We start from the raw sequence: 13,770 nt of genomic DNA on the forward strand, positions 1-13,770 counted from the left end.
CTTGGAAACCCAGCCCCAGGACCCTCAGCCTCCAGCCAAGGGGCTCAGGCAGAGCCAGGCCTGTTAGGGTCAGGGTCAGGGCCAGGGGCTGCGGCAGGAGACATCCACGAGGGGATGGGGGCTCCAACACGGAGTATGGGCTCCCTAGGGAGAACCTGGCCAGGGTCTGATCCAGCCCTCCTACACCCACCCCACCCAGGCAGCGCCCCTCTGACACCTCCCTTCCCCCTGGTTGTGAGGGTCTCAGGCTACCTGTGCTGGGGCCTGGCGGGCAGCAACCTCCACCCTCTGTGGGCCTCAGTTTCCCCACAGCGGAAAGACACGATGACCGCTTGTCAGCGGCAGTGCTGGGACAAGTTCTGCTCCCCCCCCCCCCACCCCTCACCCCAGGCCGGGGGCCCGTGAACTGAACCGCAACCTCTCCAGTCCTGCCCCGCCCACCCCACCCCACTGGGTTCCCTGCTTAGGGAGGTCTGGACACCCCCTCAGCCTCCTCCCTCCCCACCCCTGACCCCCAGCCCCCTTGTGTTCATGGAGGGGGCTGCCCCTAGTACCTGCTTCCTCTCCCTTCAGGACCCCGACTACACTCAGATCTGGCTCTATCCTCCAGCCCTGGCATATGGGCTGTGGAAGACCTGCCCGAGCACTGCCCCTGGCCGTTTGAGGTGTGGGGAGGTGGGCCCAGGGGGAGGCGGGACAGTCCTAACCCCCCCATCCTGGGCCTGCAGGCTGTTCGGACCATCGCCCCATGCTCAGGAGACTCAACTTCATTGGGTTCTTAGAACCTTGGCCCACCTGCAGTCACTTGCCCCCCACCACTGCCGTGGTCAAGGTCAGGCTCAGAGTGACGGTGGTCTGCCGCAGAAGGGTGGTGGGAAGGCACCCCCGGCTGCCTGTCTCAGTGTCCCCCCACCATCTCAATGCTCAGGCTCCCTGGCAAGCTAGAGGCTGCCCAGGCAAGTGAGTTTCCCTGTAGCCTTGCCAGGAGGCGGGAGTCAAATCCCAGTGCCAGCCTCCTGGGAGAGAAGGGGGGCGGGGAGGGGTAACAGGTGCACACCGGAGCAATCTCTTTGCAACCCTGCCTGCAGAGCTGAGACCAGCAGGATCAGCAGCCCCCACACATACTCCATCGGTGACACTTGCCCTGCTGGGAAGTCCCTCTCACATCTAACCCAAATACTTCAGGCTGCAGAACTGCCTTGGCCTTTTCTTGTCTCCCAGGAGCCCAGGCCTGTTTAGAACAGGACAGAACAGTGCCCACCCCTGCTGGGTGAGGTTCATTTGCACATGAGGCCAGGATCCCAGGGTCAAAGACTGTTTTCTCTGCAGCCACAGACACAGGCCTTCCCAGCTCTGGACCTGCCTCAGTCTCCCCATTTGTACAATGGGCAGGAAAGGGCCATCAACCAAATGGAGTCACCACAGAACCTTCCATCCTGACCTTTTGCTCCATGGGAACCCACACCTTCTGCTCCCACCAACTCGGGCCCGCCCTTCTTTAGGGAGGCACCATTTAATTCACCTTTATTTTAAAAATAAATACTCGGTTCTTCACATTCAGACTGGGGGTGGTGCGGACAGTTAGGCAGGGAGGCCTTCCCTGGTGGGCAGTACCGAGAGGAACCTCCGCCGCCCCGAACACTCCCCCACAAATGCCTGAAATGCCTCTTTTCTTCTGCGGGTGAGCAGCTGGCCTGGCTGAGCACGGAGAGCCCTTACGGGCGGGCTTCAGGTTGGGGCAGGGCTGAGCGTGCCTCTCTGGGCTCCCAGCTTGGGGCTTCATGCCCAGGTGACAGCGCTGGCCCTCCAGCTAGTGCAGCCCCCACCTGAGGCCCACCGCACCCCCAGACCCAGGAGCATTAGATGCAGGTCAGCAGCACATCCACGGAGGTAGGCACCTCGATCTCTTCGAAGAGCACGTGGCCCCCAGCAGCCCCAGAGCCCGCTGCCTTGGCCGCTGCCCGCAGCAGGTCCCGCGCGTGCTGCAGGAGTCGCTGGTTCCGCCGGTGGCCCAGCCGGCGAAGCGCCAAGATGGCCCGCACATGGTCCCGCCTACAAAGACACGCCCCGCGCTGCAGGCCCAACAGCCCCGGTGGCAGTCCCAACCCTGAGTGAGGGGAACCCCTGGGCTCAAGTACAGGGGCACCCAGCATTCCTGCAGCCTGGCCTGAGAAAGGCCAAGAATGACCGAGGCCAGGGGGAGCAGTGCCCCTGGACAGGGTGGCTGGGGCTCCAAGGGTGCTGAGCTGGGTGGGGAGGGGAAGGGGCATGCCCATCAGGGAAAACAGTCTAAGCTGAGGTTCAAGCAACAGTGGAAGAGTGAGCGAAGGAGTGACACGGCCTCAAGGGGAGCAGGTCCAGGCCAGGAGCTGTCCCAGGCCTCTTCCCTAAAGCACTGTGCGGGGAGCCACAGGCAGGCGGCAGGGAGAGAGGAGGCTGCCATGGCCCAGCAGCATCTGGAGCGTAGGGGAACCCCAGGCACCAGGGGGGAACCCCCTGCACCATGAGGGGGTAGTCGTTTCCAGCCAAAGGCAGAGACAGTCCGGGCTGGTGAAAAGAGCTTTCCTGAGGGGGGCTCTCTGTGGCCTCCCCATCGTGGAATCTCCAAGGCTACGGAAAGATTCGGGCTGGAATTTCCACGGAATCGATGACTCACCATTCCCCCCCAACACACACCCCGGGATCAAAGCCTCCTTCCTCCTGGCCGGGTGTCAGGAGTCTCTGGGCTCCCAGTAGGGCTTTCTCACAGAGGGGACCACGCCTCCCCTTCAGACTGGCGGATGGGTACTTGTCTCCATGGTCTGATGCCCAAGGAGGGGCCCAGACCCCAGCCATCCCCCCCCCCCCCCCGGCTCGAGGGGCCTCCTCACCCCTCCGCACTGAAGAAAAATGGCCAAGAATAGCTTCTGAAGGAGGGGCAGCCCCTGCTCCTTGCTCCTCTGGCCCGCCCCTGCCCGGGGCCATGGTCCCCAGTTCCCTACGCACCTGCACATAGTAGCCTGCAGGGGGCGCCCACCCCACCTGCTCAGCAGCTCCCCTCTGCACCAGAACCATCTGTGCCTCCCCGTGGTTCATCACCTGCCCACCTGGAGCCACAGGGACCCTCTGAAGGCACCAATCCCCCGACTCCCCCCTCTGCCCCCAGGGCCTGGCGGCGCTCCGTCCTCGCGCCCAGTGAGGGAGCAGGTGGGTAACGGACCTGATGTCAGGGTAGCTCCCGATGAGTGTCTCCAGGTGCCTCCGGATGTCCTCCTTGTAAGTCTCGCCCAGTATGTCAGCCACACACGGGATAGCCTGGTCCAGCCACGTGGCCTCAGAGCCCTGCGGAGATACGGAAACAAGTGCCACCTCCCCTGGGAGCCTCCTTGCCTCCCGTGCCTGCAACTTCTCCACTAGGGCACCGCAAGCCACCACTCCTCCCCCACCGTGTCCCCGCTGTGACTGCCTCCTGCATGTGTGGTGGAAGGGGACTCAGGCATCAGCGTTGTGGACTCAGCCACAGCCCAATATTCATCTTCCCTTCCCACAATACAGTGCAGAGATGTCTTCCCATCTCTGCTCAGATGGGTAAACTGAGACTCCAGCCCGGAAGTACTGCCCGGAATCCTACAGCAGGTGGGGGACCAAGAGCCCAGATAAGGGCTGTGTGTGTGTATAGAGGAAGTGCCTCAGCTCCAAAGGCTGGGTCGGGGTGCTGGAAAAGCCCCCCAGGGGCCCGCCCCTTCCCTCCTCACCCCACCAACCCTATGCAAATATATGGAGATGGCCTCCACCTGGCCTCACCACGCTCTGCCAGAACTCCCAATCCCCCTCCTGGTTGATGGAGAGCGAGGAGAACCACTTCTGGCAAAGCCCACCCTGCGGGGGCGCTTACGGAGGCCACTAAAACGAGAATGGGGGTGCCGGTGGAGGCCCTAGAGGAGGCGAGCACGGGGGCCCTCAGTTGATGCTCCTACCAAGCCCTGGAAAGTGTCACCAATGGCCTGGGCGTCGAGGCCCATCTTCTGGGAGCTGGTCATGCGCTCCTCACCGCGGAACCGCTCACGCGGCCTCAACACCTGGGCCAGGTATTCACGGACCACGTACCGGTGCACCTCCTGCAGGGTCTCCTGGGCGGTCAGACAGCAGGGTCAGGGTCCAAGCTGGTGGCCCCAGCCCAGGGCGCGTTTCCACCAGAGCCCTGTGCCCCTGAGATACCTGCGCCCGCAGTGGGGCCACGTGCTCCAGATGGCGGGCGAAGGCCACCACCTTGTCCATGAGGGGCTGCAGCACGTCCTGTGTCAGCCAGGCCTTGGTGCACAGGACCCTGAAAAGCGGCTGGGAGCAGAGGGGGACAGGAGTCTTCCAACTGCATCCTCCACCCCCCCAGACCCTCTCCTTAGAGCCCAGTGCCTGGCTCCCCACAGGGGCGTTTCGGGCCAAGGGACACCCTGTCCCCAAGAAGAAATTCTGGAGGGGCTGACTCCCTTCTGAAGTCACCCTGGTAACATCTCCTCTCTTGGCCATGAACGTCACTAGGCCTTTGGCAGGAATGCCTCCTCCAGGCCCTGAGCTCCAGTGGACAGGGTTTGAGTTTGAGCCTCTAGGTGGGCCTTGCTTAGGGGAGCCTGGGGAGGCCTTGAGGGGCTGGGTGAGGGGCCTGGTTCCTCCTCCGAGAGGTGGAGACTGAAGTAAGGAGGCGTCTCCTGACCTCACTGCTCAGCTCAGGTCCCTTGCCCGCCCCCCAATGTACCACCCCTGAAGCTACTCAGGGGGACATGTGAATGCTCTGAACTGGCCCCCGGGCTCCAGGGCACAGGGAGCACCTGCTGGGTGTGGAAAGTGGGGAGACAAGTCCCACTCACTTGCACATCACACTGCAGGCCCTGGAGCAGCCGCTTCTGGAAGGTATAGGTGGCAGCCGCTAGAGGTTTCTCCAGCTCTTCAAAGGTTCCTGGGAACCTGGCCAGAAGACTGGTCCTGGGGAGGGGGGAAGGGCCAGGACAGGGGAGGAAGTGGGTGAGGAGCAGCAGGCTGTGGAAGGAGTTCCTGCGTACAGCCATGGAGGCTAGGTGCCATGGCAACTCCATTCGCTTAGACTAGAATGTGAGGGGCGGCCCCCAGGGCTGCATGGGGTAATAACCCTGAAGATGAAATGATCCTTCTAAGGCGCTGAGTCCCCACGCAGCCCTCGGGAGCAGGTGCTCCAATCTCTGTTTCACAGATGACAAAAGGAGGCACAGAAAAGGGAAGTGACTTATCTCAACGCACACCGCACACCGACAGCAGGTGGCAGAGCTGGGATGCGACCCCAGCCGGGGTGGCTCAACGTCCACGCCCACAGCCGCTGGTGCATCCACATGTGGGGGACATTGAAGCTGGTCCTGGTGTTGAAGGCACAGAAGGGGGGGCAGCCACTGCCAGCAGAAAGGGGGGCCTCTGCCTTCTGGGGGCAGAGGGACCCAGGTGCCACCCCCAAGGTAGTGGGCAGGGCGGACGGAGTGTCAGGGAGGGCTTCCTGGAGAAGGGAGTGTCCCCGAGAAGGAAGATAGCTAACTTGGATGAAGGGAGGAGAGAAAGGAGCCCAAGGGTTAGGGTTCGGGTTCGGGTTCGGGTTAGGCTGGAACTTCTCAGCCTCTGCCGAGTGTTGAATCTCCCTGCATCCCTTCCAGGAACTCAGCTCTGAAGGGCGGAGGGAGGACCTCACAGCGGGGGTGGGAGCGGAGAGGGGGGCCATCCATGGAGGCCTTCTGGGAAGTGGCCCCAACACCACCGCTGGGTCTGGATTCTTCTCCCATGCTTGCTGCCCCAGCGGGAGCCTGCTACGCCCAGGTTCCCCGAGCTCGCGCGCCCCCTGCTGGCCACGCCGGGCACCTCCCCTGCAGCCGGAGACCCACCTGAGCTCCTCATAGGCGTTGATATTGGCGCCCAGATAAGGTTCGTTCACCGCCTTCGACTCTAGAAAAGCCTTTTCAAACCTGGGGGCGAAGTATGCAGAGACCTTAGGGACCTTACTGGTGGTGCTATGACCTGGGGTCAGCCCTCTGCTCAGGTCCCCACCCAGACCCCCAGGCCTTCTAACGAGGCTCCTCCCTCTCACCTGTCCCGGGTCTCAGACTCAGAGCAAACAGGCTGGGCCCTCCCCTGGGGACAACGGCCTTGGCCACTCCACCCACCCCTCCCCGGGGGTACACGTGCCCTCACCTGGGCAGGAAGAGGCCTAGCGCCCGCGTGCAGATGCGCAGGGTGGTGGCCTCCAGTTCCGCGGAGATGGCACCGGCCGCCTTCACGTGCTCAGCGACGAGCTGCAAGAAATGCCACCTCCTGAGCCCACGTCAGAGCCCAGATCCCGATGCCCCCTGTCCCCCACCTGTGACCCAGCGACGTCTCCAGCCTGCCCTGCTGTGTCTCACCATCTCAGCTACAGCTTCCAGCCGCTCCTCCCAACTCCCCACATCCACGGGCCACTGGCTAAGCTGGGTGCTGTGCCCCAGGGCTCCCAGGCTGGCATGTGACCCACGGTCCCTGATTCCACCCCAGGGGGGCCTCAGGCTCTTGGCTAATGGGGAAGGGAGGTTGGGACGGGACTGTATAGTATTGGGTGTCTTCACCTCGAGGGGGACCAAACACCACCAGAGGCCCAAATATACATCCCTCCTCCCAAGGCTCACCATGTGGACATCGATGGACAGCGGCGTGTGGTAGAGGCCCTGTAGCACATCGGGGGGCTTGGCGTCTGCCCAACGACTCTGCTCTAGCTGCAGGATGCTATCGAAGCAGCTTGTGATCTTGGCCTGTGAGAGGTGGGGAGAGGGAGTGAGACCCTCCCAAGAAGGAGGTCCCAGTTCCCCTACCTCCTGAGCTCTGTCATGCACCCTCGGAGAAAAGCACCACCCTGCCAGGGCATAGGCCATGCCAAAGGCCGCAGGGTAAGAAGTGGCTCAGGCCTGAGCCAGGGCCACACACCCAGGGTGATTCCGGGCACCCTACCTTCCCACAGTGAGGCCGCCACATTCAACCCAGATCATGCCCCTCGGGCCTGGCCCTGCCCCGGCCTCACCTCTAGGAAGCTGGTGTAGTCATTCTGCAGGCGAGCCCACAAGGCAGGTGCCAGGAGTGGGGGTAGTGGCTCTGTGGACAGAGTCAGGTCTGGGGCTCCCAGGAAGTCAGGACTGGAAAGCAGGGTAGGGGCTGAGCTCCGATGCGCTAGTAGCTGCCCCAATTTCCCCCTGGCTAAAGCCTAACACCATCACAAAGCACCACACGGCACAGAGATGTGCCGCTTTCCAGCCCACACCAGGGAGGTCCAGAAGTGACGAACACCTGCCTGAGGCCACACAGCAAATTAATGAACCCAGGAGTGTTTAGTCACCCTCTTCCCACCTGCTCTCTGGCCTTCAGAGCTGAGGAGTACCCAGCAGCAAAGGTAATCCACCCCACCACACCGCAGAGCTGGGGTGGGAGCTGGCAACAGGCCCTGCCCTGTACCTAGGTGCCCGTCCAAAGGGAAGAGTGGGGGTGAGATCCAACCCATGCCCAGCGTCTGTGAGCCACAGCCGTGTCCTGCCTGGAGGGCTGCCCTTTTGTAAATGTGCACAGGCACCCTGCCGCCTAGCATAGGCCCTCTCCCTGGACTCCCCTCAGAGGCTTTCCTGCTCTCAGGCACGGGGGCACGCGTGGCCCTTTAAGAAAACCCTGGCGGGAGAGTACCATGGCCCAGAGCAAGAAGAAAGGAATGTCAAAGTCCCTGGGATCTCTGACGCCCAACACCAGCCCTCTCCCAGGGAAGAAAGAAGAAAGGTGCCCCTACTTCTCAGAGCCAGGCAGGCTCCCAAATGTCTCCGGGCGGGCAAGGCCAGCCCCTCCTGGCCCCCGGTGGCGCTCTGGTTGGGGCCTCACCTGCCGTCGACATTGGCCGCCCAGTCCAGCAGGACATAGAGCTGCTCGCAGCCCCGGGCGTCCTGGGCGAGCTCCTGGAGGCGCTGGGCCACCGCGCCGTGGAAGGCGCGCAGGTAGGCCTCCCACGCCGGGAAGCCGGCGGCCGAGTAAGCCGGCTGCACCTCCTGCCGCACCTTGTGCAGGTCGCTGCGCACCAAGCCGCCGAGCTCGGCCAGAAGCCGGGCCAGGCCCGACGCGCCCTCGGCCTCGGCCTCGGCTGCCCCCGGAGCCTCCCCAGCGCCCGCCTGCTGCACGCGCTCCTGCGCGCTCCGCCTCACCGCGTCCTCCCAGTGCTGGCGCCAGCGGCGCGGGGTGAGCAAGAAGTCGCCGTCGGCGGGGGGCGCTGGGTGCGCCTCCTCCTCCGCGCGCACCACGCGGCCCAGCTCCCCGAGCGCGGCCGCGTCCACGCCGTCGGGGCCCAGCGTTTCGCGCACGATGGCGCCGATCTCGGCCGCCAGCCCGTCATAGTGCAGACACAGGTCCATGGCGCGCCGCGCGAAGCCGGTGGGGTCCTTCTCGAAGGTGTGCGAGGCTTTCTCGGCCACCAGCCGCACCTCCAGCTGCCGCAGCTGTTGGAAGGCCGCCAGCAGGTGCCGCTCGGTGATGAGGTCGGCCACAGATTTGCCTTTTGCGAGGACAGGCGAGGAAGGCGGCCGTGAGGGGTACGGCCTCAGCGCCTTTGGGCCCAGCTCCCGTGTGTCCTGCCCTGGCAGCCCCCAGGACCTCCCCTGCGGGCTCATGGCTGCCCTGCACCCTCTGGGACCCTGGCACCTGAGAGGGCCAGGGCCTTGTCCGTCCCTCTGGTTTGGCCAGGAGCCAGGCTGTGGAAGGCTGTGGAGAGGTGAGGGTTCTGGAGTCGTACAGGTCTGGGTTCAAATCCCATTTCTCCACTTCCTGGCTGTGAGACTGGAGGCAAGTCACTTAACCTCTCCGAGCCTCGCTTTGCTGACTCACCTGTCTGAGCTGCCCAGTGGACGCTGCCCTGGTTGAAATGCTGGGAGAATGTAAAACACAATCGTGCAGGGCGGTGTCTGGGGGGCTGGGGAGGACAGCCTGTCAGGAAGCCCCCGCCCAGCTGCTCCCCCCTGGCCTCTTTTCCCCCATGCTCAGTACTGTTCGTGAAGCTCTCACCTGCCTCGGGTTCCAGTTCCTTACGCCCCACCCCAGCGGAGGACTGCCGGCTTCGACCATCCATGACCCTAGAGGGCACTTCTGGGCCATGGGTCACCCCTGGCACCTCAGTGGCATGGGACTGGTCAGCAGTGGAGCCGTTATCCTTGGCCCGCCGTAAGGACCGGAACAGGAAGTGGGACCCGCGCTGGAACAGGCCCAGGTCCTCCTCGGGGACCTGGCCTGAGGGCCGCTGGCTTGTCCGGGAGAAGGCCCGCCGAAGGGTACCCAGGCCGGGCCGAGTGTCCTCGCGGTGGGTGCTGGCCGCACCCTCACTGCTTGCCCGCCAAGTACCCCGCACTGGTGGGGTCTGCAGCTTTGCAGGCTCCTCGGGGCTGTGTGGCTCCGGCCCAGAGGTCACTGTCCGTGCCAGTGACATCTTGGTAGCAGAAAAGCTGGAGATGAAAAGGAGGCTCGGGTGGCCTGGGGTGGGGGGCCGTGGTGGCCGGCCCTGGGGAATGGGCACAGAAACCCCGTGAGAACCCTGTGAGGCCTGACAGAGCCGTGGCTGGGCTTGGTCAGTGAAGCTTCTCCCAGGAGACGACCCCCAGGCCAGCACCAGGCAGCTGTGGCGGCCAGAGCTGTCTGTGGCAGGCTGCAGCTGGCACTGAGAGGCAGACAGCTGCTTCCTTCTGGAAAACTTCCCTGACACCACCTTCCCCAGAGTACCCCCCAGGTACCCACCTCCCTGCCTCTGCCAGGCAGACCCTCCCGTCAGAGCTGGAGAGGAGAGTTGAATTTGCAGGTTCTGGGGCACAGCCCAAGCCACAGCCTACAGTCCCGGGGGTGGGCCCAGCAACCACATCCAGGATTTCCTGGACGTTAGGTCCTGAGGCCTAAAATGCCCACTCTCCCCCACCTCCTAGCCTTTACTGCTCCCCCCCACCAAAGCCCTCAGCTCACCCCCATTCAGCCCATCGGGCCTAACTGCTTCTGCTCAAAGGGGAGCTCAGGGACCCCTGTAAGAGGCCACCTCCTTCTCTGGGTAGCTCAGAACTGGAGGGAGACGGGGTCAGGCCTGAGGTCTGTGGCCACCCCTGGCTGCCTCCAAGGCTTATCTGGCTATCCGGCCTTGCAGCACTGTAGGGGGAGTGCTGGGAGGGACCACAGGTCTATATTTGACCTGGGGCTGGAGGTCCCCAAGGCAGTACTCACCCATAGCTTCTCCTCCCCACCCAGCCCTGGTGTGCTCCAACCCCTCCCCTAGAGGGGTTGCCGAGGGGATCCCTAGGGCATAGGGGTGCAAAGCAGGCGCTGCCCCTGACCCACCCTGGGCTCCAGGCCCTCTCTGGGCTGTACCCACACTCCCTTCCAGCACAGCCTGGCCTGTGTTTGATTTTCTGGCTTTAGGTTACGCTGAGGTGGGAGAGAGGAGAGAGATCCCTCAGCCTGCCGGGACCTCCCACCCACCCCTCTGTGAGGGTGTTTCGGGGGCGGGTGGGCTGTCTTAGACCAGCAAGATCTTACTTTAGCCTTGGAGAAGCTGGCCAAAAGGAGGGCTGGACCTACTGAAGTCGCTGACCAACCAGAGGCCAGAGCCCCCAGCCCATCCCCAGGCTCCCCCACCCCTAGGACAAAGATCAGGCTGTCACCTGACCCTTGGGTGACATCGGGCAGGAACACCTCTCCCTAGGCCCCCATTTGCCTTGGGTGGGATAACACTGGGATGGGCAGGGCCCAGACCCTCACCCACCCCCAATGCCCTCTGGGGGTCAGACACGCAGGTGGTCAGTGGAGGCCTCCCTTCCTCTTCCCAGAGGCCTCCTAACAGCTGGAGAGAGGCCCTGCCGAGGGAGAGGCAGGCCCAGGTGATTGATGGGTTCTTATCAGCCCTGCCCAGGTCACAGGTCATCATCCTCTCCTGGGCATTGGGACTCGGGGACCCTGCCCCCACTCGGACTGACCCGCACATGCAGGGAACATTGGCCCAAGAGCTTTCCGCCCTCCCCACCCCCAACTCCCCTCTCCCTCGTGCCCCTCAGCAACCAGCGGAGTCCAGAGTCCGAGGTGCCTGGGCTCTGCACAGATTTGCTTGAAGCGCCCTCACCAGGGGCGTGTGGGGAAGGTCAAGTGGGCCCTGTCTCGGATGGGGAGAGCTCACACTTAGTAAGTACCTACTGTATGCCCAGCCCAGGCCTGGGACACATCAGAGCCCCATAACAACAAAGTTGTGGGGTGTCGCTTCATCTCATAGATGAGGAAACAGGCTCAGAAAAGAGGTAGGATCCTGCCTCCAGCCACACAGCTCGGGGTCAGGGAGCCTCGACCAACCCAGGCCTGTGCAGACCCAGGAGCAGAGGCTGGGTTCCCGCGTCTCCCAGCTCCAGTGAGCCAGGGTTGCTGCCCAAGGAACCCTTTCTCCTGGCCAAGGGGCCCACAGTGGGGGCAGTTCCCAGATGCCAGGAGGGGGGCCGAGATGCAGATTCTGGGGGAAGGAGGGGCAGCTGGCAGTTTGGGTCTTACGTGAGGCTACACAAACAGACGGCCCCCTAGCCTGCTCAACCACCCTCATCCAGAGCTGGACCTGCCCTGAAGGCCCGTTGAGGCCCCCGGCTGTTCTCCCTGCCCCCTTTGACCTTGCTCCCACAGTTCCCAAGCCATTATTGACCTTCCCATAGCACAAGTCAACCAGGTGATTCCCTTGCTTTAAACCCTTCCATGGCTCCCCAGAGTCTGGCACCCCAAGCCTTCCCATCCACAGAATTCCCTCCAGCCTCGCCTCTGGGCCTCCTTGACCTGCCCCCATCCAGCCTCCCGGGGCGCCTCTCTGGCCCTGGAATGTGCAGCCTCCCAGCTTCCTCTCAGGCTGCTCCCTCTCCCCGCCTCCCCATCTTTGCTAAGTCTGACCTGGATTTCAGGGCCCAGGGGTATGGGTGACCCCCCCGCCAAGGTGTCCTTGGGCTGTGCTGCTCGACTCTCCCTGTGGCCATGGGCTCTTCCTTACTGGCCCATCAGCTCGCTCCCCATCAGTCCAGAGCCAGCCTGGAGGAGGAGTGGACCATCAGGGTCAGGGTCGCCCCTCACCTGGGTTGGGCTGGTCAGGCACCACAGTGGTATCTGCTGGACTCGATGCCCTGCTGGCTCCACTGGCCACCCTGTACCTGTCTCCCCATCCCTGTGAGGACTCTCTCTGGCTCTTTCTCTCTCTGGCCCTCTGGCCACGTCGCCCTGAACGTTCAGAGACCCTGGCTGCCTCACCGGCGGCTCGGGACTAGTGTGTGTTCTTGCCATTCTAGTCAACATTTGAAGGATTAGTTAAGGCAATAAGACAAGAAAATAAATGAGGTTTCAATATTGGGAAGGACCTGGTGAGTCTGTCATTATTCTTAGATAATATGATCATTTGCTTAGAAAAGAGCTTTCCTGTGTATTAGTAATCCTGTCGAAAAAGGTGCTCCTCTTCTCGGAAGTGACAGAACGGAAGACGCTCCGGACTGCCAGCACCCGCAGGAGACGCCGACTCCTCCACAGGGGGGCACTCGAGGCCCTTCCTCACCCCCCACACCCAGCTCCCCTCTCCTCCACCCCTCCACACAGGCTTTCTGCCAGCAGCCAGCCCCAGCGAGCCTCAACACTGAGCAGCCTTTCCGGGCCGCGGCACGCACCTCCCGCGCCAGGCCTGGCTCCAGCCCTGGGCACACCTTCTCCCGAGACTGAGGGGCATCTGTGCCTTGACCACGGGCCCCCCAGGGCGGGGAGTGGGCCTGACTCAGCCCCCAGCCAGGCCTGGCCAGTACGTGCCAGGTACCCCAGGGAAATAGATAAGCCATCTAATGTAGGGTAAGCCTGGGGGTGTGTTACCACCTTTGTGGGCCTTGCATTGACCTGAGTGTGTCTCCCTGTTCGTGTGCCTCAGAGGCCTGGGAGCGGCTCCGTCCGTGAGCCCGTGCGTGTCTGTCTGTGCCCGTGTGCACGTCTTTATGTCCACATAGCCACGTTCTGTGTGTTTGTGTATGCACACGGTGGTTTGAGCTGGTACTCTGGCCTTGGCTCGAGCTGAAGCCCTTGGTCCAGAAAGCCACTAGCAGAGCCGGAACTGTCCTCAGCCCCCTGAGTCCCCGCCCACCGCCCACAACATCCCCGCGGCCCTCCTGCTGCACCTGCACCAAACATACCTGCTGGGTGGGTAGAGCCCAGGGCCCCGGGCAGGACAGGGCTGCCAGGAGAAGCCAGCTGAGCCAGGCGCCCAGAGCTGGGCCTCGGTGGTGAGGCCTCTGGAGCAGCCAGAGTGAGTGACCAACAGCTGGGACTTCCCAGCCTGGTCTGCGCCGCTCTGGGCCCACCAGCCCCACCCCCCGCCCCACCCTCCACCCCCACTCCAGTTTCACTTTCAGAAGTGCTCCCACTCCCTTCCCATTCCAGAGACTATCGCTCCAACCTTTGATTCCTAGCAGTCTATGGCTCCGACTTCAGGGAGCACGGCAGGGGAGGGGCAGCCCTTCACAGCTCAAGGCAGTGGGGGAGGGACCCTGCAGGGACTGCAGTGGCCGCCAGCCCCTTCTGTGGTCACGCTGAGGCCAGAGGCCAGAGGCGCTGGCCTGCCGGGGGGGGGGGGCGGGGAACACCCAGCTCACAGCACCCCAGCCCAGAAGAAGCCCTCCCTCCAGGGCCTGTGTGTCAAGCTCATCCTGAGAGCCCCTGCCTGGCACCGAGAGCCAGAAGCACAGAAACGTGGGCCCTGGG

The 13,770-nt window shown here is 63.4% G+C and overlaps 1 protein-coding gene across 7 annotated transcripts; it reads right to left on the reverse strand.

Annotated features, from left to right (window-relative positions):
• Window positions 1-1,500: 1,500 nt before the first annotated feature.
• Window positions 1,501-13,342, reverse strand: EXOC3L4 (exocyst complex component 3 like 4). 7 transcript variants are annotated; one of them, XM_044390018.2, is made up of 14 exons: window positions 13,203-13,342; window positions 9,049-9,482; window positions 8,689-8,748; window positions 7,879-8,542; window positions 7,040-7,151; window positions 6,651-6,773; window positions 6,184-6,284; window positions 5,877-5,957; window positions 4,845-4,959; window positions 4,198-4,317; window positions 3,957-4,109; window positions 3,200-3,321; window positions 2,986-3,086; window positions 1,968-2,052 (listed from the first exon to the last, which is right to left on the reverse strand). In XM_044390018.2, exons 2-13 carry the CDS (start codon window positions 9,464-9,466, stop codon window positions 3,026-3,028), a joined length of 2,130 nt encoding a protein of 709 aa, XP_044245953.1. In that variant the 5' UTR covers window positions 9,467-9,482; window positions 13,203-13,342; the 3' UTR covers window positions 1,968-2,052; window positions 2,986-3,025. The 7 variants fall into 7 exon arrangements, with proteins under 7 accessions (XP_044245952.1, XP_044245955.1, XP_057174673.1 ...); XM_044390017.3 differs by lacking the exon at window positions 2,986-3,086 and having other exon boundaries at window positions 1,501-2,052; XM_044390020.3 differs by lacking the exons at window positions 2,986-3,086; window positions 13,203-13,342 and adding an exon at window positions 8,872-8,911 and having other exon boundaries at window positions 1,501-2,052; window positions 9,049-9,234.
• Window positions 13,343-13,770: the final 428 nt, after the last annotated feature.

Source organism: Ursus arctos, unplaced genomic scaffold, assembly GCF_023065955.2.
Source record: "Ursus arctos isolate Adak ecotype North America unplaced genomic scaffold, UrsArc2.0 scaffold_25, whole genome shotgun sequence".
NCBI lineage: Eukaryota > Metazoa > Chordata > Mammalia > Carnivora > Ursidae > Ursus > Ursus arctos.

What these genes read in the sequence shown, in the direction of transcription:
- EXOC3L4 (XM_044390017.3), bottom strand. Translation starts at nt 9,466, where the DNA reads ATGTCACTGGCACGGACAGTGACCTCTGGGCCGGAGCCACACAGCCCC. An exon ending in GCGGCCAATGTCGACGGCAG is followed by an intron (nt 7,152 to 7,878) that starts GTGAGGCCCCAA and finishes CCTGCTTTCCAG; the next exon opens with TCCTGACTTCCTGGGAGCCC. An exon ending in ACTACACCAGCTTCCTAGAG is followed by an intron (nt 6,774 to 7,039) that starts GTGAGGCCGGGG and finishes CACCTCTCACAG; the next exon opens with GCCAAGATCACAAGCTGCTT.